Genomic DNA, 27,347 nt, shown 5'->3' on the forward strand with positions numbered 1-27,347 from the left:
CGTAAAAATTCTAGCTGTCGCGTGTCCCCCATTCCAGTGGGTCACGAAAACTTGGAGGAGCAAGTATGGGTACTTCGATAGTGCCTTGATTTAGTGCGCGCTTGGGGTATTGGTACGCGCACTATCCAGTTCTAGATTTCTCCAAGTCAGAGGCTTGCGAGAGTGATTACCCTGCACCATTGTATTTTTGTTCAATTTGGATCTGGATCGCTAAATGAGGTTATCTAGAGATGATGGGTCGATTGAGGAAGCCGTATGCCATTGGAGTAGTAAGACCATCGATATTGCATTGCAAAGTTATCAGACCAAGTGTAAAAGCATGCCTGGACAATGTAAACACTTGACGCAGAGCAAATGGTAAAAAAAGCGACCACGTATAATAACGATCGTGGAGTCTTGGAGTTCGTCTACCTATTCGTATTCTATTACTTCAGTATCGGGTTATTGCTATCTCCGTATCCGAATGCAGCAACTACTAAGTGTAATTGCGTGTTAGAGTACATCAAAATCATTTTATGGCAGACAATAAGTGCTGGGTGGATTACTGAGTCGTAACTACGAATTCCATCTTAATCAACACGACGCGATGAGTAAACACACAGAAAGGCAATGAAGTTACGCCAAGCTTCCTCTGCCGATCCAGTAATAAAAGACATTTCTAGAAAGTAAATGCGTGTCAAAGAGCGGCCGTCAAATGATTTGCATTCGGAAGGCATCACAAGAAACTGAGTTAAACGCTTGGCAGACGCGGCTTGACTGGTCGGCAACATCAAGGGACATGATCGCACTATAATAGAACGATACGGATGTGCACTTGAAAGAATGAAGACCTGGCCTCTCATACCATTGTATTCAGCACTGAAAGAGCGCATAGTCTATCCAACGCGCCCAGACATGGTGATGCAGAAGGCAAATTGTCGCGTCTCTCGAAATGTGGAGCGGGGGAACGTGTCGGGAAAACACACTGGCCGACAAAGCCTTCCCAGCACGATCGATCTTCGCCATCCATTTCATCACTGAAATCATTTGACAAATCATAGCGTGACACTTGGGCCCATCTATTTCTGTATCTCTGCGCGGTTTTCGGAGCTGAGTGTATGTCTCTGGAAGCTCGGAAAGAGCCTTGACCCTGTGTTCCGAGCAGACAAGACCAACGTGGAATTATACAAAACACCGTGGCTTGAGGTGATGCAGAGAAAACACCGAAGATTTATCAAACAAAAGGCCACGAACCAGCGGCTATTTGAGCGACAAGGTCAATCACCGGATATACTCCCTTGACTGCAGCAACGGCGATGATCCCATAGCCGCCAGCGGGTCTCCCCCACAATCTGATTCCCCAGATTCTCCCCCCATCATTAAGCTTATCTTTCGCTACCCATGTTAAGCATAACACTTCCTACTGGCCAATTCCTTCCTTGGATTGTCACTGATTACTCCTTTTGTCCAGAATGATAGCTCGACCCGGTATCCGATACTGTTCGGTCCGTCATCCGATGCACTATCGACTCCCCCTCACTCTTGGCATTCTCGGCACGCTCGAGATTGGACATCGCGCTTACCAGAGCCAGTATTAAACGGCTCTCTTCTCCCTGATCGACAACTTTCCTTTCTGTCACAGTCATCTTCAGGACATCTGTGAATTTGTACTTCATCATGACTGCAAGAGATTCTGACGCAGAGAGGGGCAATGGAAAGGAGCCTTGGAGCAAAGAATTTGAGCATGCAGATACCCATGATGCTGCTGCGAGAGGACATCTTGCCACCGACGAGTAAGCGAACTGCCCCTTTGTTTGAGCTCTATTGACGTTGCCAGGCATGGAAACCCCATCGCAACCTTCGACGCAGAGGCTGAGAAGAAGCTCCGCCGCAAGCTAGACTGGTACATCATGCCGTCAGTCACTATCTTGTACTTGATGTGCTTTGTCGATCGTGCCAATATTGGTAATGCTAGATTGGCTGGTCTTGAGGAAGATCTTGGTCTTGCTGGCTATGACTACAACCTGTTGCTGACAGTCTTCTACATCGTACGTACTACCCCTTATCTACTGAAGCATCACCCTAACATGAATTTCTCTTGGTAGTCTTACATCGTTTTCGAACTCCCCCTTAACATGGTCTGCAAATGGATCGGACCCGGCTGGTTCATCCCCGCTACCTCCGTAGCATTCGGCGTCGCCTCCCTCGGGACCGCCTTTGTTCACACAATGGGCCAAGCTTGTGCCGTGCGCTTCATCCTCGGCATCTTCGAAGCAGGCATGTTGCCCGGTATCGCATACTATCTCAGCCGCTGGTACAGACGCAGCGAACTTGCCTTCCGCTTGGCAATATATGTTGCCATGGGTTCCTTTGGCGGAGCTTTCGGCGGTCTTTTGGCTTCTGGTATTCTGAAGCTAGATAGCTTTGGCTCATTGACGAGATGGCGAATGATCTTTGCTATTGAGGGTATTTGTACTATTGGCCTGGCGCTTATCGCGTTCTTTACTATGACTGATCGACCGAGCACTGCGCGGTGGTTGTCAGAAGAGGAGAAAGATCTGGCCATTGCGCGTATCAAGTCTGAGCGTGTTGGTGCCACCGAAGTCCTTGAGAAGTTCTCCTGGAAACTGGCACGTCGGGGTATCAGCTCACCTGTTACCATCGGAACTTCCACCATCTTCCTGTTCACCAACATCACCGTACAGGGCCTTGCTTTCTTCGCACCTACGATTGTGAGGACAATCTACCCCAACCATTCAGTCGTTCAACAGCAATTGCGTACTGTGCCGCCTTATATCGTCGGTACCTTCTGTACTGTTACCATCAGCTTCCTGTCGACTCGCATTGATAAGCGAAATATTTTTATCAACTTGTCACAGCTTCCAGTCATCGCGGGATACATCATGTTCCTCAGTACCACGAACCGTACGTTCAAACCCCACTCCATCCTGGTAACCTAACTAACTCACCTCAGCTTATGTCCGCTACGCTGGCACGTTCCTCATCTGCGCAGGCACCTTCGCCAACGGCGCTCTATCCAATGCTCAAGTATCAGCCAACTTGGTCAGCGACACAGCACGCGCTTCAGGAATTGGCTTGAACGTCATGCTTGGTAACATTGGAGGATTGATCTCGACATGGTGCTTTTTGCCCTTCGATGGACCAAATTATCCAATCGGAAATGGTCTCAATCTTGGCGCGTGCTCGTCTATCTTTCTTCTCACTATTGTGCTGCAAGTATACATGACTTGGGATAACAGAAGGAGAGCTGCGATTGAGGTCGGTCAGGCTCTGGCTGGGAAGACTGATGCAGAGATTCGTGTTATGGATTGGAAGCACCCTGGATTTATGTGGAGGCCTTAGAATAGCTGTATAGCTACTTGGAATGGGATCTTTTCCAACGTAAACGTTTTCTCTCCTCCTTTATCACAAATAAGACATCTTCTTCATTGATCTGGATATGAGTCACTTGCCTTCTTTCACCGTGCTATCGTTGGTGATATAGACTTTGCACTGTTTCGCTCCACTACCGACTTCTCGGGATTTTCCGAGCCCAAGTGACATGACTTTTTCTGCTGCTGATTCGCCGCTGTAGCGTTCTGCATGAAAGACCGCCGTTGCCATGGCCCCGCATCCTTCCATGCGTAACTTGCATAACCCGCAAGGGAAGTGCCATTTTGGCGGCAATGCGAGCTTCAATCTCAACAAGCAGCAACCAGTTCCGAAGCTCCTTCAATCAGGGCAAAAGATAGTCAGATAATGCCCATCTGATGCTGCATGCCGTCTATGTAAGGCTATGTTTCAAGGTTCCCCGATCGTGTTTTCAGCTCGGGACTGAAGATCCTAATAACCTTCAGGCCAGAGCTTTAAGGGGGCCTACGGCATAAAGCTTGTCTCGCACGAGTCGAGACTACAGCATTTTCGGTAATGTCTAGGTTGTGAACGATGAGTATCATTCGCTGCCGTCAATGGCCGGCAACTCAATCACTGCCGGACCTCAACTCAGTGTAACGGGTTACCCCGCCGCCTCGACAGATGCCGTTCGAGACCAACCAGCCGAAACGCTGTCGCAATCATCCAATGGACCCCATGAGTCTTCTTTAACATTGAGGTCGACAGACTTGATATGGATCGCGGCCATCAATACTCAGCTATTGTTGACGTTATTTAGCACCCGGCTGTTCTGCACTCCCACGCCTTGTACGAAAGGATCGTGAGTGACTCGGTCGGTTCAAATGTCTGGAGTCATTATGGCTTAACTAAACGAAAACTCGTATCTCACCAGTGTTCTCGCTGAGACATGTCACTGAAATGCCAAGACTGGGGATCTCTGGGCGATGCGGCTTGCGCACAGATACCAGCTGAACATGAGCCACAGCCGTTTCAACGGATGCTGACATTGCCCTGCATCAAGATTCGGCATCTTATCCAGCCGGCGGTACTCACCCATTTGAGTAAGCCCTATCAAGATCTAGGCAGGCTTATCGGGCTCTTGATTGGATGAGCACAGGAGCTTGTGTTGAACCTATTTTTGTACAGGCCGCAGGGGTCTGTTTTGGCAAACTGGCCACATCAGTTATGCAATTGGTAGAACTCTAATATGGTGTAAGCCAATTCGGCTGACTACCATATTATGGATGCCACACCAAAAGCAAGATACCTCTTCTTACATATTATTTCTATAGCACAGTTAGTACCCAGTTAGTAGGAATTAACAAAACAGACCCTGAGGCCTGTAGTACCTTAGCCCTTGGGGAAGATTACGCTCACTGGGCTGAGTGGCTTGGAAGCTAGTGGTTCATCATGTGCTTCAGCAGAAGCTGGCTGCAGCAACGAGCCTGCATAAGAAGCCGTTCAATCCAGGAAACGAGCTGCAGAGCTGGTCACTTGCACTCTCTGCCATTCTTTACACACATAGTACATACCAACATATTGGTGGCCCACGATCGGCAACATGAAATCTCTTACAAGCATCGCTATCGCAGCGGCCTTAGCACTCTGCAAGTAGCGAACAACCATGCATATTACAAACGTATCCTAATTATCTTCACTTTAGTTGCCGGCCATTCCTCCGCATCCCCAACGTCATACTGCAATGGCAAATCCAACAAGATTTGCTACACCTGGGCCGTCCCATCCTCAACAGCCTCGTCCAGCTCCGGCAACTTGTTCATCCGTATCCAAGCTCCCATCGAATACCAGTGGGTTGGCCTTGGCACCGGTGATAAGATGAGCGGCTCAACCATGTTCGTCATCTACCAAGATGGTACTGGTAATGTCACCCTGAGCACGAGGATGGGACATGGCCACGAGATGCCGGAACACAGTCGCATGCGCTCTGTGAGGCTGATAGAGGGCAGTGGTGTCGTGAATAACACGATGGTTGCCAATATTCATTGCGGCGACCTCGGAAATATGCGGTTCAAGGGATCGAATCATTGGATCAGTGCTTGGAAGGCTGGAAGTTCTTTGAACACGACTGACATTGATGCTGATATCGAAGAGCATGATGGGCACAATAGCTTCTCGGTTGACTTCTCTGAAGCTGTTGTGAACTCCAATAGCAACCCCTTCATTCACATGACGACTGCTACACCGAGTGGTGCAAGTTCTGGTGGCGGTGGAGAAGGCAAAACTAGCACTATCCACGGCATCATTATGTCGGTGGTTTTTCTACTGGGCTACCCGCTCGGATCGCTGTTGATGCCCATAATCGGAAAGTGGTTTATCCACGCTACGTGGCAGATGATCGTCTTTATCGGCATGTGGGCTGGGTTTGTTGCTGGCAAGTTGGCTGCCGACCGTACCGGTGATGTAAGTAGCCAAGCCTGTCTTCTGGAAGTATTGACTGACTTTTGATCAGTGGTTCAACGCTCCGCATGTCATCATTGGCACAGTCGTTTGTGGTTTGATGGCCGTCCAGCCAATCCTAGGATGGCTACATCACAGGAATTTCGCCAAGTATCAGCGACGAACAGGCATCAGCCACGCTCACATTTGGTACGGCCGAGCTCTAATGATCCTTGGAATTGTCAACGGTGGGCTCGGTCTGCAACTCGCTGGCGCATCTATGAAACTCATTATTGGCTATGGCATAGTTGGTCTGGTAACCTTTTTGATGTACACCGCGGGCGCTGTTCGCAAGATGCTGAGGGGACCGAAGAAGCATCAACATGAACCCCTGAAGTACAATGGCTCTTATAGCGCGGTAGCATTGATTTAATTGGCAGTTTTGTACTATCCTCGATTCTCATTCTCGGTAGCATTGCCAGCACAAGACTGTTGCTCTTTCTTTCCAGCCGCCCTGAATATCAAAGCTTTTTGATCGTCCTAATGTGGTGGAGGTGAGCATGTGATAGCTGCTCTGGAGTTCCCAAATCACAAGTTTCCTGTGAAAGAATGATCCTTGCAGGCGAGCACACCCTACAGCAGTTGCAATGCATGCTAGGTGCGGCCGAACCCAGCCTTACAGCTACGTGGTGATGATGAGGAGCGTCTATTGGACAAGCACCCCCCCATCAGAGTGATCAGACCATATGCCGTGTCTTAAGTGAAAGGCGGCCCCTATGCTCCGGCCGCATGCATCCAAATTACGTCCAATACGAAATCTCAACAACAGAGCTTCCTCTTCAGGTTCCATGGTGGATTTTTCGTAGATGAAGCTGAAAAAGCTTGATCTATTTGTCGCTAACGATGCGTTTCTAAGCATCTCTATAGGACTTATTCATCCTGCGGCTCTTGCAAACCCCTGTGACCATCGAAACAAGCATAGAATAACATCTATTTGCATGTGAACTATGAGGTCCTATACAGTATTTATAGAGAATCGTGGCCGCAGTGAATGGTACCTTTTGTCTTCAAGACAACTCGGGGATTAAACATCCAATATGCAACTGCCAACTGTTCTTTTCAACGCTCTCCTCGCCTTCAGCGGGGTCGCAGCCCTTCCTAAGGGCGAACCTGCTGCTTCCGCCAAATTGATCGACCTCAATTCTGTGGGAGAAGTTTCTGAGATTTCCGAGAGTGAAATCGCCCCAGCTGGTACAAAGACTGTGTTTGACGAGCACGCTTCACCCAATCCCGGTTTGAACAAGCGACAGGTCTTATGGGGTCTGTGTCTCGGCAACGCTGGACTCCCCTCACGAAAGGTTGAGCAGTACAAATCCGACGTCCGTTCTGCTTTCGACGAAATTGCTCAATGGGACCCTCGCTCTCAAAGGAGCGTTTCACGTGAGTACATCCCACTGAGAAGATAGGGCATACAACTAACCCTTCAAACCAAGTAATAGGTGGCAATGGTCTGGTCCTACGGCCGGTGGCTATCGGAGAGTTATGATCACGGTCCGCAACCAAGTATGTATTCATTTGAGCATTCTAACCTCAGATCACTAATGGGAGATGTGTGGAATAACTGTAAACCGGGTACCTTTACTACTGGTGACCTTCAGCAGGTTCTGGCACTTGTGCTCCGAAACTGTGACTCGGTGAGATCGGGTTGGGCATACGTTTCGCTCGATCATGTTCTCGTGGCTATCGTTCACGACAGGACGATCCCACCGCCCCAGCCACACTTGACTTGCTAAGTATTTTGTGATGGACGTGGGACTGGGGAAGCAGTAGGCGGGTACGTTGAGCTGGACCAGGAGAAACAATTCATCGCGAGGACAGTCAACGATGAATGACCTGATAGTGGGATGATTCATAGGCTCAATGGTATCTTTCTTTGTATCTGTGCATGACATAGGGTTATTGTATGCACAAAATGTAGTTTGGGACTGCGTTCATAGTATCTGCCGTGTTTAAAGAGTTGATAAACGGACACTGTATGGAGTACAAGATTATTTTGCAACAGTTTACTATTAAAGCATCTACAAGGGTACAAGAACACCAGGCCTTCCATTTGTTCGCATCTAGTTTTGAGGTCAAGATTCGGGTGTTGATTCATGTATCCATTGACTGTAGAATAGATTAAGGAGGGTCTATCCCAAAGACGTCGTGGAAATTGACCCCTCTTGTGCAGTTTCTTAGGACCACAATTCTGATCTGCATTCCCTTGGCTCATGTTGCTTGAATCAGCTTCAGAGTCTACATAGCTACTCATGCTCGAATGACTGACACTCACACATGGGGGCAATTCATTTACCCTGGTGGATGTGTCGCATTGTTTGTCCGACTATGATCACATTGGACGTCCCAACGTGCTACGCGGGGCAACATCATAAGCCCTTATAAGATAAGCAAATCTTTGGAATAACCCGTCTCTAATTGGTCAAGTAACAATCATCTCCAGTATACATGACCTGCATCAAGCCTAGTCCCCCGAACACGGCGTCAATTGCCGAGCCCCGTCGGTCCAAGGCCTCCGCGCACCGGAAATCATGACCTTTCTCCGCCCTGACAAACGTCGAATTGAGTGCCAAGCTGTGCATCAGATCCACTGCGGTCTTTATCTGCCGGTCGTTCAGATGATCCGTTTGTAGAAAAAGGCGCGCCCTTGCTCTGAAGTCTACGCCCTGGCGCAACATGTTTTATCGTGTGCGGGGAAGCACATTCAGTACCGATTTGACGGACCGACAAGGGTTTGATTGACCAGTTGCGCGATACTTAAAGACCCTTGCTATCTGACGTATATCATTCGCTTGGCTTGATGACGACTTCATTTATCTCAAGGCAGTTAAATTTGTTCTCAAGATGGCTATACTCCCAATTGTGGCAGCTGTAGTCGCTGTCGTGCTCTTCATCAAGCACATCTTCCTCGATCCCCTCATCCTCAGCCCTCTTCGCCACGTCCCCGGCCCCAAATCCTTCGCCGCGACAAAATGGCGTCTCGCCTACGAAGATTGGAAAGGAACGCGAACTCGGACAATTTTTAAACTCCACCAACAATACGGACCAGTCGTGCGCATCGGTCCTCATGAGGTCTCTTTCAACAGCCTCTCAGCACTGCGAACCATCTACGGACCCGGAAGCCGATATGGCCGAACAACTTTCTATCGCATGTTTGATGTCTATGGCGAGCAGAATTTGTTCACTTTCCATTCTCCCAAGGAGCATGGGGATAGGAAGAAGCTGCTGTCGCACGCCTATTCCAAGTCCGTTGTTCTCAAGCCGCCGACCGCGAAAATGGTTGAGAGGAGGGTTCGTCAGTACCTGGATCTGATTGAAGCCGAGCCTGAGAACGTCAGTGAGATTTTCAGCACTCTGCATTATTACTCACTGGACAACATAACCGCTTTTGTTTATGGAAAGTATGGCCAGACTGCAGCGATTCGAGGCTCAAAGATTCATCGGGAACTCATCGCGGATATTCTGCATCCCTCTCGTCGAAAGCTCTCTTGGTCGATTGTGCATTTGAAGGCATTGACTCAATGGCTGTATCGCCAGTCAGGATTGATGGGTAAACTTGTCAAGCCGGTTCTTCCGATGCAGCAGCCCACTACATACACCGGTATCCGAGGATATGCTCTGCGGGCTTTTGAGGCCTTCCGAGCTGATGTGGAGAAGATCACTCATTCAGAAGGTAAGTGGTATTTGTGACTTCTGTATGCAAACAGCTTACAAAGATGACAGATGAACATGTTTCGATTGTGGAAAATCTCTGGCAACATCATGAATCTCAGAAACCTGGTGGACTCCGCGATTTGCAGATGGCATCCGAATGTGCTGACCACTTCCTCGCTGGCATCGACACCACTAGCGACACCCTCATGTTCCTTGTTTGGGCACTCTCACTTCCAGGCAACGAGAAATATCAGGAAAAGCTGCGAGAAGAAGTCATGGCCATCTCAGGCGATGGACTGAACCAATGGGGTAATCCAAGAGCCGAAGCAAGTGATCGATGCACATATATCAACGCCGTCATCAAGGAGACTCTACGACTCTACGCTCCTTTGCCAAGCACTGAACCTCGTTCGATCGACATTGATTCGGTTATTGATGGATATACCATTCCTGGTAACACTGTTGTCGGCATGTCGCCTTGGATCATGCATCGCAACGAGTCGGTATTCAAGGATCCCTTGGTCTTCAACCCTGATCGATGGCTTGGACCTGATGCAGCGGAGCTGAACCGATGGTTCTGGGGATTCTCAAGTGGAGGGCGAATGTGCATTGGCATGCAGTAAGTTGCTTCTCGCCCCTCGATTTCTCTGAATCTCAGTGTCTAACATGATCCAGTCTTGCTATGGCCGAAATGACTACACTCACAGCCACCATGTACCGACAGTTCAGAACGACAATTGCTCCAGGGTTTGAGGATACTACGCCTGCCATTACAGCTCGCGTGGAGACTTTCTATGACGATCGATTCCCCAATGTTCAGGTTAGTCTTCTCTTCATTCTTGTTAATACGGCGTGTTATTGACTAGCTACAGGAATCTAAATGTCTGATCAAGTTTACGAAGTTGAAGGACTGAGAGGGATTTGTTCATTTATGAGAGAGCTTCATGTTGTTGACCCACGTTTCTGTTTTATGCACTTAAAGTGAATATCTGAGGTCCAAATTCAACATACGCCATTAACCAAAAGAACCTGGTGAAACGTGATATCAAGACTCTTTCTTTCGAGTTTATAAATGCTGTACCCATTAATCTCTCTGATTGAGACTCTGATAATAAACAGTTATATGTAAAAGATGAGTAAATCTCAAATGCTAATCGATAACAATCCTAAGTCTCATGTCCACGACCCCACAAATCTTCAGAATGCAGGGGAGACTGTTGGTCCCAGCGACGCCACAATCAATAGTTTGGCAGAACCAAACAGTAGTCAAGAAAGCTACTCTGTTTTCATGGTAGAGGAAAGGGGAAATTCCATGGATCAAATCTGTCAAACGGAAATGGCGCCTTATTTAGACAATGTTTTAAGTTTCAAGGATTCAGCTTAATTACCATGTTTCCACGAGTATCTTGACGCCTCGTTTTCTCTTTTTGCAACATCCATACTGTCATTACCGTCACCATGAGATTTACATATTCAGTTCTTAAGCTTTTGGCGCTGTGCCGAATCACATTAGCATCGCCATGCAAGCCTTCTTCCACCATCACTTCAGTAGCGCCAACAAGCACCACTGAGACCAGCGAGACGGTGTCATCTACGGCCTTTATCTACGAAACTACAGCCACAACCGAGTTTGAGACACTGTCTGACTCCTCTACCATCGCAACTTCAATCGCAACCTCCAGTGTCGAGGTTGAAACCACGACAACCACCACTGCCGCATCAGGACCTACCAATCTGATCAGCAACCCCGGTTTCGAAGACTCAACCGTCGCGCCTTGGACCGTAAACAACAACATCGGAGCCTTGGCTATAGACAGCGATTCAGGTTTCCCCCCATCAACCCAAGCAGGCCATTTCAGCGCCTCTGGAGAAAACCTCGTCAACTTGGGCATCAGGCAAGAAATTGATTCATCTTTGATCGTCGCCGACAAAGAATACCGATTCTCGATATACACCAAAGTTACTGCCTCCAACTTTTGTATCTCGCAGACTATTGCATGCGGTGCAGGAACAGGTTGGGTGAACTCGGCGAATTGGGGTGCAGTGCAGACGAATGGTTGGATATTGACAACAGTTACTTGTACGTGGAATCAGGCTCAGCGAGATGCTGGACCAAGTATCCAGGTCGCGGGAGTGTGCAATGGTCTGACTTTTCTGGCCGATGATGCTGTTTTGGTCGCAAGTGACGCATCGGATTAGATTAAACTGTTATTTGGGGGGTTGTAATAGGTTTAGATCGCATTTTCACTGAACCAAAGACTTTATTAATAATAGTTATCCGTCTGTAATCAACTGCAGACTGCTAAGCAATAATCTTTTTAATCTTCTCACTGTCCGTGGGGACCCTTTCAGTGACCCATCGACATTGACCCTTCGCTTTCATGCCCCACAAAGCCAGGGGTGCATGTTGGTCCGAGGTTTAAGTCAGCAGCGCCACGTTCAATAGTTTTACAATAAATCGATGGTTAGGTACCAACAGAAAAGGGGGGGAAAAAAAGGAAAGTTGGTCCGCGGAGTTAGTTTATCACAATAAACTGATTTGTTGTTCAAGCTAATTTAGCGTGAGTCCTTATGCTTAATTGCGCCTGTTTCCCGGTTATTCTTAACTGGTTACCCTCTTTGTTGGGTTTCTCTCTGGTATCATCGCAGTCCCGCAAGGACATCATAATCGTGGTTATGAGACTGGCGTATCGATTACTTCAGCTTTTGACGCTGCATCAGCTGGCTTCAGCCTCACCATGCAAGCCTTCTTCTCAACCCCCCAATTCTGTTACATCTATCAGAACCACCAGCTCAAGTGAAGCTGAGACGACCAGTACAGACATATCGTCAGCAAGCTCAACGACGACAGAGCCTGCCACCTCTATGGTCTTATCCTCTACTATTCTTTCCGTAGAGACCGAGTCTGTCACACCGACAACTGTATTCTCATCAGCCTCTGCTGGAGAGACAGAATCATCATCCATAGCCTCTTCTGAAACGACAACTATTGCCGAAAGCACCACGAAATATGAGCCATTAGTCTATACCACCTCAGCTGCAACTTCAGCTGAGACATCAACTGAAGAGACATCCACCACGACAACATCTATTGAGCGACAACCCACCAACTTAATTCGCAATCCCGGTTTTGAAGATCTTACCTTCGCGCCCTGGAAGGCAGTCGTAGTAGCAAATCGCGGGTGGCTATCCATCCGCAGCGACACGTCTCGCCCAGGATCGCTTCAGTGTGGTGTTTTCGATTCTTCAGTTCCGCCTACAGGGGGGCTCAGACGCAGACTTATCCAACCAATTGTCTGGTCCGTTAAACAAGATATTGACCCTTCCACGATCATCACCGGCAAAGAATATCGCTTTTCAATTTTCCAAAAGACCACAGCTTCTGGCGGTTGTAATACCCAGCGGTTAGGATGCGGTGGCGGAGGAACCTCGGTCGGTTCGGGGGAGTTTGGAGGGCCCTTGAATGCATGGGCTTTGGGAGCAATTAGCTGCACTTGGAATCAAGCTCAGCTTGATGCTGGACCCTACGTTTATGTGAATATTATTTGCAACTCTGTCACTTTCTCTCTTGACGATGCTGTCTTGATAGAAAGAGAGGCATCGCAGTATTGATTTCACTTATGGAACTCTTATACATCTTATTCACAACCACAATAACATAGCTTCGATGAAAATTACTTGCAATTTGACTTCAAGTAGTACTCCAGGGAATCTAACAATGACATACCCCCATGACAACTAGCACTAACTGGCCAATCGCATACTTAAAAGCATGTACCATAACTGACAGCCAAACCAAATGAGTTAAGATGCTGAACTATCACCTGCCATAGAACAAAATATTTGAGCAGAACAGCATCTCGCTAATTGACGACACCCTCGATCAATTAGGCCTCTGTCTAGCAGCAACAGCAAACCCAGGCTTATTGCTGGAATAGTCGAAACCCGTTGCAATCAGAATACACAGACTGTTTTCGGTCTCGAACTGGGCGTAATTACAAGCACCGAGCTGACCACAAGCCTTGATACACTTCTCCATTGTGCTATCTTGTTGATATCCGATATCTTCGTAACCATCAAATCTCCAGTTACAATAGAGCTCATATTCGATTTCGTCGTCTGCGAAGTAGGGGTTGTCGAGATCAGCACATTGCGGTGCAGGGGCATCGGGAGCTTCAGAGGTGGTCATGGCTGCAGTTGTAGTAGTAATGGTAGTGGGAAGGTCTTGGCTGGTGGTTGTGAAGAGTGTAGTGGTGTCAGACTCGATAGCTGCTGAAGTCTCGGACACAGAGAGGATGATTGTGGTGGACACATCAGACTCAGCGGATGTCGCGGTAGTAGTCTCGGTCGTATCTTGAACGGAAGTACTGACCGTAGCCACTGACTCAGCGTTGCTTGTGATGATAGTAGTAGCCTCACTCGAAGTAGTCGATGATGAAGGACGGCATGGCCCAGCGTTGACGCCCGCAAAGGCAACGAATGCAACCGCCAATGAGTTTGGGAAAATCATGGTAATGAAAGACTGAGGTGAGTATACCAAGAAAAAAAAAGAGTGAATATCTGTGGAAAGTCTACTAAAGGCCCTTACTTATACCCGATCAATTACCACCAACATAAATTGTACTTTTCTTTTCTTGCTATGGCCCTGAACTATTAATGCGCTATTTGGCGGATTATCGTTTTTTTAGCTTAAAATATCCACTGGGGCCTTGGCAACCAGGGCTTTGACTCAGTGGATATTTTGCGGCTGGGGGCCTGAAATTCAAAGAGTTGTTGGGGGCTGATGCACCGTAGGGAAATTTGTCATTGGTTGTAGGCCTTTGCTGCAAAATGCTGACTGTATAATTGCCAGTGGAGTCGCAAAGGGTGCCATAAAGCTGGCAGCCTGAATAAGCGATCACCATTAAGCAGAAAACTTCTGATATTTGGATGAGGCCTTAAAAATAACTAATCCAAGGATTATTGAATATTTTTTAAACCTGTCTATGTCTTTTTACTACTTAGAATAGCGGTTGCAAGTTTTCTCGTTAAATGCACTGGTTCTATTAAATGAGACTGGCACCTATACAAAACCTCATTATTTGGCAGTAGAGCTGCATTGGGATCAAAAGAGAAGCTTTCGGACTTGGTATGTGCGGAATCTACTAATTGACTCATTTCACCGATCCTGTTTCTAATATTGGCCTATTGCACAGTTGTGAAACCAAGTCAAAGTTCTCGCGCTAGCAATAATGCAACGGCATGTAGCATAGAATCTATCAGACTATTGAATATAAGGTAGTACCCTTTCCCTAGAAATGTGATAATTGAGAGACGAGGGTGATTCCCGAATGAAACGTATCATCTAAACGGCATTATGGTTCTAACGATCCAGGGCCACGGCGATCGGAGATGAAGGAAACCACAATATAGTCTCCAAAGTGGGCTGTTTCCCATACATGGGATGAACAGCAGCTCGGTCACTATTAACCAGTCCGTACTTATCAAGTCCTAGTTCCCATGCTGTTCATTGAAACAACCCTCGTTTCATGTTAGGTAAACCTGCAGAATAGGGTCCAGAAGAGCTGCTGCCTGCCCGGGATTGCCGGCGCTTTACGACCTTCCAAGCCTGGGATAGGTAGTCGAAAGAAGCCGCTTAACCACTAAATAGAAAGTCCATATAAGTTTCATGGAAGGAAACAACTGTGATTTATAGGACTTGGACAATTCAGGCTTGTTTGACGACCATCATGAAGTTCCCCTCTCTTACGAGCTTGATGCTCGGTTTGTTCTCTGTGGCACCTGCAAACGCTGCGAAGTCCTTCTCGGCTTCGAACCTCTACTATGCTGCTGGCCTGACTGATGGACAGCAGACCACTTTGCTAAATGGCCTCCAAAGTGCCGGTGTCAAGGTTCTACGCGTATGGCTTGATGGTAAGAGACTCTCGCTTGAATCACAGCGTGAGCGCCAGGACGCCAGCTTATCATGTTTGAAGGCCAATCAGGAGCTACAAAGGGAACGCCCATCAACGACTTCAAAAGCCTACAAGGCACTAGTTCGGATGACTGGGATGACACCGTGCTGAGCCGGCTGGATACCTTTATGGTTAAGGCTCACGATTATGGTATCATACTTCTCATCTCCATTCACAGCTACAATGCTCTTGAGAACAACAGTGATTTCTATGGAAAATGGTACGGTACTGGCGACTTTTACACCAGCAGTAAAGCGATAAGCCAGTTTGAAGACCGCATCGCTCATGTTCTTGCGCATAAGCATCCCAAGACGGGCAAAACGTGGGCCCAGAGCTCTGACTACATCTTCGCCTTTGAGGCCCAGAACGAAGCTATGCATCCGCAAGTTCGCAGATTCTCGTTTCCCAGGCAGCGTGATGCACTTGAATAATTCTCTGATCGTACAGGGGAATCCACAAGCCTTGACTTCCTGGCAGTGCACCATGGCCAAAAGCATCAAAGACAACCTCAATGGAAACTCGAAGATCCTCGTCACGACCGGCGGCGGCGCTTACCTAGACAACTCTCTCCTCGATGCATATTTCACCTGCGATAGCCTCGACGTCCTTGCTATCCACGCCTACGGTGTCGCCGACCTTACAGCCTCCAGACTTCAGCCATTCGTTGATAAGGCAAAGAAGGCAGTCAAGAAGCTCATCATGCAAGAGTGGGGTGTATGTTACACCGACGCCGAGAAAGATAACTGCAACGGAGGAAGCCCAGTTCCCGCGAACACGAGAGATAGCAATATCAAGAAGTGGGCAGCGAATATTGATGCAGCGGGAATCCCCTGGTTCTACTGGCAGATCCTCCCGAATGCAGATCCTCATCAAGGCTGGGACTATGAGGTTGGTGTCAGCGATGCGAACTGGGATGCCTTGAAGGCTGCTGCACTTGCTTCAGGAAAAGCTGAGTCTGCTTTTGACTTCAGCCCTTATTTGCTGTAAAGAATTGGTGCTTGAGCCATTTTGAGCAAGGCTTCACAAACATGTATCTTTTATCTTCTCAATAGGTTTGATGTTATTGGAAAGACTATGAGACAAACTTAGATACATTTATCACTTTGGCATTCTGCAACTAAACAGATGATTGCTTCTTACAAAATTAAACTATATAGTGCCAACACAGGTGATAAGGACACGATAGCAATTTTGCAGTGTACTCATATAAGATGTTGTAACATGCACCAGCTGTAAAGGCCTTGCGACTTGTGAGCGGGCGCACCCAAGGCCAACATACATGTACAAGCTAGTGAACCGACTTGGACTTCGCCAAACTGAAACGAGGACTACTCCTTGGTTCCCCCCATCGGTTCGTAGGATCGGCCATTTGGTGAAACAACTAAGTTAAACTGATGTTCTATGCCCCCGAAATGCTGGAAAAGACAATTAAAATCCTGGTACTAGGCATCGGTGACTCCGAATCGCATGCCCTTCTAAATAATGCTTCCAAGGGCCGAAGTCTTTCTGCAATTCCTCAGCTCTTCCACCGCGTGTCAACCCGATGTCAACGAGAGAGTAACACGGCTTCATAAGTTCATTGCATCTCTGGGGCGGCCATGGGATTGACTTGCTGTCAATCACTGTGTTCAGGGTACTAGTTTTCCAGTCTCATCTTTGCCCCAGAACCTGGGAATAGACCAATAGTGTACTGTCGCACTCACAACGCAAAGGTTCTCGAAGTGAATAATATTAACCGTGACTCATCTCAGAAGTACTATTATTACACAAGCTTTTCAGTTAAGTGGTATTTCGGCGCTCGCGTGACGCTGATAGAGCGGCACTCAAGCCGGTTTGCTGCAGTTGATATGTACCTACTGGAGGTCCAGCAAACATTGGGGCTTTCGGCTAAAAGAGCATTATACTCAAGTTTGACCTTTGGTCTGCCCCATCCTTTAATTAAGATGGAGATAAATATTTGAGTTATATGACTTTGTGATTGGAGCAACTGGTTATCTGGTATTGCCTGATTGTCAGCCCTGGGCTTACCATGAGTGCCCGATGTGCGGGGAAGCGTCGCACTACCTCTTGCAAGGTCATGTCAAAGAAGGAGAGAATATCTGAAGCATGAACCGGGTTCTCTAGGATGTACGTCTTATTCAAGTCATGAATATATTAGAAATCCCTATCTAAATATCTCCTAGCTTTAGTATAGTTCTGGAAGGGCACTTCCTAAATTCCATAGGACTCTTGGACAAAGTTCCTCAACATGCACAATAACACTCAGAAAAGCCACCAGACTCATGATCACACTACTATTAACATCCGCTTATGTAGCTTCCATCTTTTGGAAAAGTTTCTTTCGCCTTATACATTTCCAGCTTGACGATAGTGTGGTCCTTAGCGGTTCTAGAAGTTTCAAGCATTCTGATTACACTACACTTTATAAAACATACAAGGTATCCTGTCCGAGAAAACGCCCCGCTTGATAAAGCTTTTGCCCTAGATATTACACCTTCGAAATGTACTCAAAGCAATGAATATCCCTCTCAGAAAGCCTTTTCCAAAACTTCAGGACCCACAGACTGCAGAAGCATATCCAGCGTAGCCTGCCATGAAGGTTCCATGAATTTCGACATTATTCTCACCCGCTTGGCTGCCTTGTCAACACCCTCCTTCTCCCTCAGAACATCCGCTCTCTCAGCATCAAGCTGCCCAAGTCTCTTAGTAACAAGCGCAATCTCATGATCGGTCTTGTATATTCCAGCGTTGCTCTTGTCGAGCTGGCTTTTGACGATGATGTATACCTCCTTGTGCTCGAGAATAGTCTGCTTCCGCTTATTGATGAAGGTGCGGAGCTCAGCATCCCCGGGGTTCTTCTGGTAAACTTCCTCAAGACCTCTAAGCGTTGTGTTTTCGTTGGCTGTGGATTCCTCAACGTCTTTGAGAGCGTCCTGGGCTTTCTTTTGGTCGTTTGTATAATCGTTCTTTTTATGGAAAAGGCTGCTCTGAACGGCAGAGAGCCTGCGTTGCTCGTCGTCGATGTCGGCCAACAGTTCTTCAAACTTGTGCACAAATGGCTTTATGGCATCGGAAGCATTTTTCAAGCTTTCTTTGAACTCGTCTCCAGAGGGCTACAGATGGTTAGATTCATGATAGGAAAAGTTAGAAGGGAAAGTTCTCACCAAAACTGCGTCCCAATTGATTGCTCTAGGCACTTGAAACTGATGCGGTAGAGCATTAGATGTCCTTTGCCTCTTTGCTCCAGATCGTGAGGCGTTCGTTGGGGTATTGTTCACAAATGATGCTGCTGGTGATGATTCAGCCGGGCGCTTATTACCCCGAGATGGAGCCAGGTGATGAGGCGTCGATTGTTGACTGTTCACTGATTGGGTGTAAGCACCTTGAGGAGCCACGGGGTTAGACGCTGATGACCAGTTGCCTAATTGCTGTTGAGGGGTCTGAGAGGTAGCACTAGTGCGGGGCGACGCCAATGGCTGAGAGCTGGCTTGTGTGCGGGGAGTTGCGGAACTCCGAGAATTTGAAGCGGAAGTTGAAGCCGATGGCTGGCTATTGGATCGTTGGAGTTGCATTGCAATTTTGGTTCCGGGGATTGGGGGAAGAGGCACTGCTGTATGTGATTGTGGGCGAGGTTTCACAAAATTCTGCATTGTGTTTGCAGGAGAGGCAGTTGGTGTAGGTTGTTGAGGAGGGCGCATATCGCGCTGAGAAGTTGCGGGTATGGGCACCGGTACTTGAAAACTTGGTGTTTGTTGTTGCGAACCCGGTGGACTCCTGACAGCGAGAGTCGCAGACGTGTACTCTGCTGAGCCGCTGCTTTGGCGAACAGAGCTCCTAGGTGTATCTGATACTAAGCGAGATGGTTGTTGGATACTGCGCCGCGGACGGCTTGAGGCTGCTGATGCAGAGTTGGGTGTTGAGGTTCTGTGATCAGGTCCAGATAGACCGTTTGGCTGTACAGGCTCTGGACTGTCATTCATCATGAAGCCATCACCACCTGGATCCACCACTGTTCCCTTATCTGTCTCGTCGTCTTCGATCTCGACGATTTCTCTGGCTGGTGAGCGGCGTCTTTCTCGAGGCGGACTCAGTTTCTTTGGGCTCTGTTTCTTCGGCGCAGCCCAGTCGAGGTCATTCTCGTCCTCTTGCTCCTCCACCTCCTCTTCCTCTTCCTGTTCTTCAGCGTCACCATCTTGAACTTGCCCCGGTTCATTGTGTTGTCCTTCATTCTCCTCCTCGTCCTCTTCAACTTCATCCTCGTCTTCATCGGTATCCTCTGAGATCTGATCCTCGGGCAAACCCAAAGCTACTATTTCATCAACAGGTTCAGAGTCTGCTTCAGTCGCGTCACTGTCGCCAATCTCATCGTCGCTCTGGTCATTCACTGTTACAGGCTCATTTAGATTTGTATGCTTGGTATCAATCCCCATACCGCGAAGCCATTTCCGGGCTTTGAGAATATCAGATTTGCGTAGTTGGGGATACTTTGTGCGTGGGTGGTGGTTCGCATGACCTTTCAGTCTGCGTCGCACCTCTTCAATATCAACTTTGTTGGTCACCACGAGCGACACCAGCGCAGAGAGACTCTCGATGAGTCGAATTCCCCACATGTCAGGAACAAAGCCTTTGCACAGCTCATTTGGCCACATTCCGCTCAACTGATGAATGCGCGACGCTGCGTGATAAGCACGATGAGATGGATAATCTGGTGACGATTGACCCTTGACGCCCGGCGGCGGTCTACCGCGATGACGCGTGGATGAGTTCTTTGGCGTCATGGAAAATGATGAAAAATATGAATAAGTTGATGATGGTTGTAAGTCTAGTTGAGACTGGATGTGCTCAAAATGAGCTGATGTGATTGATTATTGAAAGGGTGGTGATGTGTTTGCGACGCATGAGGTAAACGGTAAACACGGTCCAACTTCGTCACGTGTTTTGGCGTGGTACCCGAATGGCTGAGCAAAGGGGGCGGAAAAATAAATTCCAGCTCCGGCGTAATACAACAGGCAAACTCAGCCAGACATGGGCGCCATCTTGTTTCATCTCTGAGCCAATGAATCAAGGAAAAAAGGAAAATAGATATGGCATTAATACCCCGTCTTCATAAGGCAGAAGATATTTAGACTTGAAGATGCTCGTTACAAACTGCAAGTGCTTGTGTGATGGATGAATGGTGAAGCCTTGATTCATCAGGTCGCCAAGCATTGGCGGGTAAGACAGGAAAATCTCACTAAGAATGACTAGAAATCTTTGATTTATCTAGTATTGGGGGTTGCGACTACGCCTTGGCTTGTTTGTCAGTCGAGAGATACGACTCGCAAGATATTTTTATCCTGATTTTCAGGTCCCACATATCCCACCTAAACCGTCAAACCTGTCTGGCCTTTGTTCAGAAGACTATTGAACGAATACCAGATGGTTTAGTCCCGTTCTACTTCTTTTTACGTGATACATTTCTTCCTTCTTTCATTGCATTTTATATCAGCGCCGGCTCTTTCCGCATGGAAATCGCATATCGACTTTTACTATATGCAGTCTTTCTCGTATTCATCTGCTTTAGCTGTAACAAGAAAAGAATATCATAGTAGAAACAATTCAGAGTTTATCATACGGAGCTTATCTAACATAGTAGAATTCATCTTTCTGGCTTCGATCCAGGCGGATCAACTCGAGAACTCTTTATATTCCGCTTTCCCAATGGATTCTCCAATTTCTGATGTTGTGCTATCGGACTTCTTTCAGTGGCTAAGACACAGCTGGAATCTAGCCTACGGCTTCATCATACGACGGAGACGTATTGTCTACGGTCTAGTATAATAACGTGACATATGCAGCATTGACACATGTGCTCCACCAAGACTTTTCGATGGCGGTATTCGTTTGCATAAAGGATTTATATAACAAAAGTTTCAAGTAGAATTTTATCTCACTATTGTAGAGCGACTTGAGCGACGTATAACAATGGGACAGATTTAATATAGAACCAGATTGATGAAAGTTCGTATTTGGTGAGAACTTTACTATTCAACAAAATAAATAAGTCTTCGGCATCAAGGTCTTTGGATCTTCCACGGTGCAAGGGATCTCAAGTCACAAAGACATCTTTGGGCTACCAAACATATACTTTGGTGGGAAGCCCATGTTGAGAGGGGATCTTCTGTATCTTTCGACAGTGATTTTCATTCCCACTCTTACGCTTTCAAAAACAGAATAAGGAAATAAATAGGAACATCTGAACCTCTCCTCACTGTGATTATCCTTTTGCGCTGGGTTACTCCAAGAGTCGTTTGGTGCTCTGTTGATAGTACTTGATTGGTGGGGAATCTAGAGCTCATTCGCCGCGAACCAAGTTGCGATCGAGCTTTCAAGACCTTTCATGTGCAAACTTAAGGATAATCATTACTCTGTCAAATGTTTTTAAGGCACGGAAACCATTACCAGCCATGCTAGCTGGAACTGAGTCGTTCCATTAGCATATGTGCAGACGCTTTTGAACAATGTTTCGCATCAGATCTAATGAGAAGGTTCACTCCCTTCTTCCTCTCTCTTGAGTTCTCCGCTGAAAGTTTATTACACACCACAAGGTCACATTTTCCCACTGCTTTGAAATACGTTGAGGAACCAGCGAAGCCCTCCCACCGCAAACTTTGTATGTCTCACCAACAAAAAGGGGCCACCCTGTACCACCGGTTTTAGCGAACATCAGCAATTGACCGAAGAGAACGCCGAAATATCCAAAACTGCACCTTTCTACATACATAATCTCCAGTCACCAATACTTCGCATTCAATTCAATACTGCCGACTGAACCGGACGCCCCATGTTCTTGATCGCTCAGCGGGCACGCCGACCATCAATTAAGAGCCACGCCCGGTTAGCTCAATCGGTAGAGCGTGAGACTCTTACGAGTACGCGATCTCAAGGTTGCGGGTTCGACCCCCGCATCGGGCTGTTCCTATATAAATTCGATTGCGAGCGTTTGCGAGGCTTTCTTTTTGGCATTTCTTTGTAAGTAATCTCGCGTTCTCTTTAGGCTCTGTCAGCTGTACGGCGATCACGCTGAGAGCGGGACACGTATATCGTCACTGCAATTTAGATAATTGCGATTAGTGGGACCAAATATTTTGAGAATGGAAAGTCTAATTATTTTACAACCATCAGAGGATGGCCGGGATAGGTAATTATACACAGCGAAGCCCTGGCTGCGAACCTGGTTACCTGCTATGATGAAATGTGTCTAAAAATGCTCCTTAGCTCTTGGCCACTGCTCCTTCGAACCATTGACCTTGACTGTCTCTACAACCGCAAATCAAGGTCCCAGAGATGAGTCAAATTAGTCTGAAATACCCAGCTGAACGTCATCCACCCACGCCACGTTACCATTACCGCACTTCGCTCGGATGACAACCCGAATAGGATTGCTACTGTCTAAAGCAGTCTGCGTCAAGGAAAACTCGCCCGAAAGAGGAGTAAAGTCACTAGCGATCTGGACACCAGCAACACTAATCCTCAGTCCAAACGAATCATTGAGGTCGTTGTTGTCAATGAACGCCTCGAAAGCAGTGCAAGAAGATCCAGAGCTGACCTTGGCGTAGAGAGAGAGACTGTAGGGCTGGTTTGCGACGAGGGTTGACTTGCGGAGGACTTGGAAGGTGTTTGACCATTCGCTAGCCTGGGAGCCCATGGTGAGAGAACAAGAGCCTGCATGGACTGTTGAAGAGTCAATGTTGGCGTAGGCGCCGATGCCAAAGTTGGACCATGGAGCAATGCTGCCGCTTTCAAAGTCACCGTTGATGATAATTGTAGGTGTTTCAACAGGTGCAGCTGAGGTAGTAGAGGCAGCTTCCGTGGTAGAAGTGAAGGCAGAAGTCTCGGTAGTGGAAACAACCACGGTTGAGGTTGACTCAGCTGCACTGGATGTCGCTGTCTCACTCTCAGTGATGGTGATGTCGGTGGCGTAGCTCGACTCAGTTGAGGTCAGTTCAGTGGTGAAAGTAGCGTCGCTAGCAGTGGCAGTCTCAGTCTCAGAAGAAAAGGTTGATGTAGCCTGGATCCCAGTGGTGGAAGAAATTGGCTTGCAGGGGCTAGCCTCAGACCCAATGAGGATGGAGAGAGCCGCGAATGCAGCGAAAAGTCTTTGCGATGCCATCTTATAATGAGTGAATAAGACAGTCGCAGTAACGAACGTGATGATCCAAAAGGAAAGGAATGAGAAAATGAAGGTAAAGGTCCAGGACTGACGGAAAACGGTTTCGCAGTGCTGAAGTATTTAGTGCTTGCGCTATCACTATGGATGGGGCATCTTAAATTACATGAGCGCTAACGTCTGTTGAAAATCGATAGTTCGCTGATAAATGTTGACAATTGGTTGCGCCAAGCCAATAGACCACACTCGATTTGGTATAGTGATTACTGAATTCTTTAGCTCACGCGTGGTTTCTTATCTTATCCGGAGAAAAAGGAACACTTGGGAATAGGATTATTGCCATGACAAATCCTCTCCGAATTCGAGACCTATTGGCCAACGGCTGACGTCTGAGAGATCATGTGCATCAAGTGCTCTTGTGACTCTAGGTATAATCCTGAAGGTGACATCGATTCAATCACTCCCTACCAACAACTTGAGCAGCGACAAGGTAGGTTTTGGTTATATATTCATGTCATCTCATTTCATAAGATTTTGACGTCTGCAAGTCTCACGAACCACCAGCTCTCAGAATCATTGAATAATGAGGAACGCCAAGAATCGATACAACACGAATATCCTTGAAGCCCGCATCCACATACAATGGCCGACCTGCTTCAGTCGCCACTAAATAGCAATCTTTTCGTTCCGCAGCTGCGTTATCGAGACCCCACTGTAACAGCATCTTGCCGATACCGCGTCTCTGATTACCTGGGCTGACACCGATATAGTCGAGATCTAGACGGTTAGTCACTGTAGTAGAGGAAGTTGAGGTGGAAACGTACGCCAGACGCCAGCGATTCCTTGTTCCCCAAAAGTATCGGCAGCATCTTGATTCACAGTCTTTTTCATCTCATTGTATGCTTCCTTATCGAGCGCCGCGCATTGGATCTCCTGGCTGGGTGCTGAATCACCGCCAGATGCAGGAGGGGCGTCCCAAAGTGAGAAGCCGACTACTTTTTCATCTGGCCCTTTCTCGTCATCAATTGCCACTACAAGGTGAGACTCTGGTGATGCTAGGCTCGATGCTTTGCGTGCAAAGCGCCAGTCATACGCTGCTTCGCCATCTGGGAGGTCCCTCGGTTGTAGATGAGGGGGAAATAGGCGACGTGACAGAGCATCTGTGTTCGGGTGGAAAGCCGAAGTTGCGATACGAGCTATATCAGGAAGATGTTCTTCCAAGGCTTCAATCAGTCGAATGGTCATGATACGGGCGTAATACAAAGTCGGGATGTCTTGTGATGAATGTACAGTGAGAAGGGTGAGGCCAGAAATGGCGGAGTAGAGAGATCCACTAAAGTTACGCCCTAGATGACATGACATTAGCGCCCTTTTCGCCCCATGACGATTGCTCTACTGGCGCCGAATCGTGTGAATTTCGCAAGAGAATTCTATCAAGGATTGTGTGTATGTCTCTTGGTACGACCTGACAGAAGTTTCCTCATTTAAATGTGTTTGGTGATTATGCATTTGTGTCCAACATCTGCAGGTTTCAAAGGGGCATGTGGGGCAAAGAACCTTCTTAGATCCCACTGAACGAGTGTTATGCATCTTTTTGTTCCGCGGAACTAAGTTATTATAAACTAAAAGTTTGTACAGGCATCAGGATCTATATATGCTAGCACGGAAATACTGTCTGTGTCTGATTCCTCTTCGATTTCTTTCCACCCTGGAATGCCGATATGCTCGTCTGAGTGCCGTATGTTGAGATACTAGTGGGTACTTTCGGTCCAGTACCAACATCTCCATGGCCCTCAAAGGCAGCCAAGGTTGTTCCAGTAAGCCCTTCACTTCCTTGGTCCTGAAGACAAATAGTACTATCTCCGTGATCCAGTCGAGGAAACCAATTCTTTATACCAACCAACAAGGGTTTGAAAGTCGGAAGACAAGCACAAGTTATTCCAGACACGATTTCTGCCATGGACCATGAAGCTGCTGTGACGTTCCACCATGTCATATCTGCAACGGGTTCAAGCCAATTCATACGGAGAATAGCAATCGCGAGAGTACTAAGCATACATTAGTAGATGATATGGAAACCCAGGTGCAATACCTACAGTGATCCCAGGCCGAAGATACCGGTGAGGTATATCTTCTGAGATCGTGGGAGCTGCAGTTTCCAAACAATGGGTAGAGGCATGACGATGATTGCGAAGTCAGTGACGATGTGCACGATACCACTGATGAACCACATAGTAGGCTGCGAAGGTATACAATGTCCCTTGATACGTGGATCCCAGAAAGATTGGAGTGGGGTGCAAAAGAAAAATACTCCGATGCCTTGGAAGATACCCCAGAGAGTGATGAAACCGAGTGCGCCCAAGTATAGCCATCTCATGTTGGAGACAGACATGATTCGATAGTAGTGAATTAGAAACGTCAACTTGATGGCGAAGAGCGCGTAGGTGTAGAACATGATTGATATCCAGAAGCACTGCAGACTAAATGTTAGAGAAGTCTAGATATGGGTAGAGGTCTGCCCCACGTACTCGGAGGTATAGTACTATCTGTTGAGGGGATAATGTATAGATATGTCGGCCCAGCCCATAATGCGTCACTGCGATCGTAGTTTAGCTAGTGTTGTCGACATGGAGAGGAGGGGCATACTGGCGACGATTGACGATCCACATCCCAAAACACAGGCCTAAAGTAAATGGTGTCAGAAATCCTTCATCTCGAGAGATCTTGGCTTGGCTTACCAGGGCCACCACGGCGGTCACATCGTCAAGCCCTAGCATCTTCCTCTCCCGCCGACACCAAAGTCGCAGTCCGACCATGACAGCTGACAGAGCCATCGACGAAACCGATGCTCCAATCGCGACTCCGGACCTACTCTCACCGGCCTTTGCTGCCATCTCTTCGGCAGTCATATTCATGGTGTTGTGGGTAACGACGCAGGGGCCGAGGTGAGTGCAACGTCACGATGAACCAACATTGGATCCAGGGCCAGGGAACGGGGTAATCCTCCTGATATTTCCCCCATCGGCCGGAAGATCATCGAGTCTTCATTCCCATCTTGCGTGCGTGCTGGCCAGTTTAAGGTTGGTGGTACCAGTCACTGGAATGTGGCTATCCCAGGTTCGTGGATGAATTCGGGTTTAAGCAACGCCCAGATCCGAGAGGCCTATCAGAGAAGCCGGCGTCAACGCCTCATGGCTGATTAGATCGCACTGGACCAGGCGCCTTGTCCAAACACAGTTGGATGTTCTCATCATCAGGATATTACGGGCGTTCCAATGGGAATAAACCCAAGAAACATTGTTTGGGAAAGCTTGTTTGTTTTCCGATTGATAAGTCTCATTCATTAGGAATCCATCGGAATGATGCCTCAATATTTAGTGGCCGCAAGCGCATCATTTAACTTCCGATATCGACATCAATGTTCTTCAGCGATATTGACTACTGGGTCAAGCCATCGTCTCAAGAGTAAGCACTAGGCGCAAAAGCTTATTTTTCCACTGGTGTTCGGTTTTCTATCATATCTCCGAGATCTTGCCAGGCTGTGTGATGAAACGTCAGTTTCCTTTATGTCTGGCAAGCCTCTATATCCTGGACAGATTGCAAGACCCTGAGAAGAAAGAATCACGAAGCATCGTTTTTCATCTGGATTAGGAACTGCATATCCCGGCTGACCACAGTGCAGCGAATCAGAAAGGCCTTCAGCGGTAAAAGCTTAACAATGAGGCAAGGAACGCGATGTAAACGTCAGCTCATGAGCTGCATCA

The 27,347-nt window shown here is 47.6% G+C and overlaps 12 protein-coding genes and 1 non-coding gene across 14 annotated transcripts; 7 read left to right on the forward strand and 6 right to left on the reverse strand.

The window, feature by feature from the left end:
- Positions 1–1,433: 1,433 nt before the first annotated feature.
- On the reverse strand, positions 1,434–1,655 carry FOIG_11681 (uncharacterized protein; the record flags this gene model as incomplete). The annotated part of the gene is made up of 1 exon (XM_031212248.1): positions 1,434–1,655. The coding sequence occupies one exon, from the start codon at positions 1,653–1,655 to the stop codon at positions 1,434–1,436; it is 222 nt and encodes a 73-aa protein (XP_031058225.1).
- FOIG_11682 (uncharacterized protein) lies at positions 1,445–3,444 on the forward strand. The gene is made up of 4 exons (XM_031212249.1): positions 1,445–1,772; positions 1,817–2,027; positions 2,085–2,904; positions 2,954–3,444. Exons 1-4 carry the CDS (start codon positions 1,657–1,659, stop codon positions 3,340–3,342), a joined length of 1,536 nt encoding a protein of 511 aa, XP_031058226.1. The 5' UTR covers positions 1,445–1,656; the 3' UTR covers positions 3,343–3,444.
- A 1,338-nt stretch (positions 3,445–4,782) lies between these two features.
- FOIG_11683 (uncharacterized protein) lies at positions 4,783–6,202 on the forward strand (the record flags this gene model as incomplete). The annotated part of the gene is made up of 2 exons (XM_031212250.1): positions 4,783–5,793; positions 5,843–6,202. The coding sequence occupies 2 exons, from the start codon at positions 4,783–4,785 to the stop codon at positions 6,200–6,202; spliced, it is 1,371 nt and encodes a 456-aa protein (XP_031058227.1).
- Positions 6,203–6,866: 664 nt separating this feature from the next.
- FOIG_11684 (uncharacterized protein) lies at positions 6,867–7,315 on the forward strand (the record flags this gene model as incomplete). The annotated part of the gene is made up of 2 exons (XM_031212251.1): positions 6,867–7,209; positions 7,269–7,315. 2 exons carry the CDS (start codon positions 6,867–6,869, stop codon positions 7,313–7,315), a joined length of 390 nt encoding a protein of 129 aa, XP_031058228.1.
- Positions 7,316–8,326: 1,011 nt separating this feature from the next.
- On the forward strand, positions 8,327–10,587 carry FOIG_11685 (uncharacterized protein; the record flags this gene model as incomplete). 2 transcript variants are annotated; one of them, XM_031212253.1, is made up of 5 exons in its annotated part: positions 8,671–9,499; positions 9,550–9,789; positions 9,846–10,099; positions 10,156–10,300; positions 10,353–10,587. In XM_031212253.1, 3 exons carry the CDS (start codon positions 8,671–8,673, stop codon positions 9,881–9,883), a joined length of 1,107 nt encoding a protein of 368 aa, XP_031058230.1. In that variant the 3' UTR covers positions 9,884–10,099; positions 10,156–10,300; positions 10,353–10,587. The 2 variants fall into 2 exon arrangements, with proteins under 2 accessions (XP_031058229.1, XP_031058230.1); XM_031212252.1 differs by having other exon boundaries at positions 8,327–9,499; positions 9,550–10,099.
- A 351-nt stretch (positions 10,588–10,938) lies between these two features.
- FOIG_11686 (uncharacterized protein) lies at positions 10,939–11,679 on the forward strand (the record flags this gene model as incomplete). Its single annotated transcript, XM_031212254.1, has 1 exon — positions 10,939–11,679. The coding sequence occupies one exon, from the start codon at positions 10,939–10,941 to the stop codon at positions 11,677–11,679; it is 741 nt and encodes a 246-aa protein (XP_031058231.1).
- Positions 11,680–13,363: 1,684 nt separating this feature from the next.
- FOIG_11687 (uncharacterized protein) lies at positions 13,364–14,087 on the reverse strand (the record flags this gene model as incomplete). The annotated part of the gene is made up of 1 exon (XM_031212255.1): positions 13,364–14,087. The coding sequence occupies exon 1, from the start codon at positions 13,988–13,990 to the stop codon at positions 13,364–13,366; it is 627 nt and encodes a 208-aa protein (XP_031058232.1). The 5' UTR covers positions 13,991–14,087.
- A 1,122-nt stretch (positions 14,088–15,209) lies between these two features.
- FOIG_11688 (uncharacterized protein) lies at positions 15,210–16,421 on the forward strand (the record flags this gene model as incomplete). The annotated part of the gene is made up of 3 exons (XM_031212256.1): positions 15,210–15,393; positions 15,456–15,820; positions 15,882–16,421. The coding sequence occupies 3 exons, from the start codon at positions 15,210–15,212 to the stop codon at positions 16,419–16,421; spliced, it is 1,089 nt and encodes a 362-aa protein (XP_031058233.1).
- A 1,396-nt stretch (positions 16,422–17,817) lies between these two features.
- FOIG_11689 (uncharacterized protein) lies at positions 17,818–20,303 on the reverse strand. The gene is made up of 2 exons (XM_031212257.1): positions 18,599–20,303; positions 17,818–18,547 (listed from the first exon to the last, which is right to left on the reverse strand). The coding sequence occupies exons 1-2, from the start codon at positions 20,210–20,212 to the stop codon at positions 17,963–17,965; spliced, it is 2,199 nt and encodes a 732-aa protein (XP_031058234.1). The 5' UTR covers positions 20,213–20,303; the 3' UTR covers positions 17,818–17,962.
- A 2,002-nt stretch (positions 20,304–22,305) lies between these two features.
- FOIG_11690 lies at positions 22,306–22,388 on the forward strand. Its single transcript has one exon. It is a non-coding gene; the product is annotated as a tRNA-Lys (tRNA).
- Positions 22,389–22,519: 131 nt separating this feature from the next.
- On the reverse strand, positions 22,520–23,701 carry FOIG_11691 (uncharacterized protein). Its single transcript, XM_031212258.1, has one exon. It carries the CDS (start codon positions 23,584–23,586, stop codon positions 22,771–22,773), a length of 816 nt encoding a protein of 271 aa, XP_031058235.1. The 5' UTR covers positions 23,587–23,701; the 3' UTR covers positions 22,520–22,770.
- A 344-nt stretch (positions 23,702–24,045) lies between these two features.
- Positions 24,046–24,883, reverse strand: FOIG_11692 (uncharacterized protein). The gene is made up of 2 exons (XM_031212259.1): positions 24,408–24,883; positions 24,046–24,360 (listed from the first exon to the last, which is right to left on the reverse strand). The coding sequence occupies exons 1-2, from the start codon at positions 24,826–24,828 to the stop codon at positions 24,134–24,136; spliced, it is 648 nt and encodes a 215-aa protein (XP_031058236.1). The 5' UTR covers positions 24,829–24,883; the 3' UTR covers positions 24,046–24,133.
- A 357-nt stretch (positions 24,884–25,240) lies between these two features.
- Positions 25,241–26,498, reverse strand: FOIG_11693 (uncharacterized protein; the record flags this gene model as incomplete). The annotated part of the gene is made up of 5 exons (XM_031212260.1): positions 25,241–25,631; positions 25,680–26,056; positions 26,112–26,179; positions 26,230–26,266; positions 26,322–26,498. The coding sequence occupies 5 exons, from the start codon at positions 26,496–26,498 to the stop codon at positions 25,241–25,243; spliced, it is 1,050 nt and encodes a 349-aa protein (XP_031058237.1).
- Between the last annotated feature and the right edge of the window lie 849 nt (positions 26,499–27,347).

This window comes from Fusarium odoratissimum (assembly GCF_000260195.1).
Source record: "Fusarium odoratissimum NRRL 54006 unplaced genomic scaffold supercont1.22, whole genome shotgun sequence".
NCBI classification, from domain to species: Eukaryota; Fungi; Ascomycota; class Sordariomycetes; order Hypocreales; family Nectriaceae; genus Fusarium; species Fusarium odoratissimum.

What these genes read in the sequence shown, in the direction of transcription:
- FOIG_11682 (XM_031212249.1), top strand. Translation starts at nt 1,657, where the DNA reads ATGACTGCAAGAGATTCTGACGCAGAGAGGGGCAATGGAAAGGAGCCT. An exon ending in GGACATCTTGCCACCGACGA is followed by an intron (nt 1,773 to 1,816) that starts GTAAGCGAACTG and finishes TGACGTTGCCAG; the next exon opens with GCATGGAAACCCCATCGCAA. An exon ending in TGCTGACAGTCTTCTACATC is followed by an intron (nt 2,028 to 2,084) that starts GTACGTACTACC and finishes TTCTCTTGGTAG; the next exon opens with TCTTACATCGTTTTCGAACT.
- FOIG_11689 (XM_031212257.1), bottom strand. Translation starts at nt 20,212, where the DNA reads ATGACGCCAAAGAACTCATCCACGCGTCATCGCGGTAGACCGCCGCCG. An exon ending in TCAATTGGGACGCAGTTTTG is followed by an intron (nt 18,548 to 18,598) that starts GTGAGAACTTTC and finishes AACCATCTGTAG; the next exon opens with CCCTCTGGAGACGAGTTCAA.
- FOIG_11691 (XM_031212258.1), bottom strand. Translation starts at nt 23,586, where the DNA reads ATGGCATCGCAAAGACTTTTCGCTGCATTCGCGGCTCTCTCCATCCTC.
- FOIG_11692 (XM_031212259.1), bottom strand. Translation starts at nt 24,828, where the DNA reads ATGACCATTCGACTGATTGAAGCCTTGGAAGAACATCTTCCTGATATA. An exon ending in AGGAATCGCTGGCGTCTGGC is followed by an intron (nt 24,361 to 24,407) that starts GTACGTTTCCAC and finishes CTAACCGTCTAG; the next exon opens with ATCTCGACTATATCGGTGTC.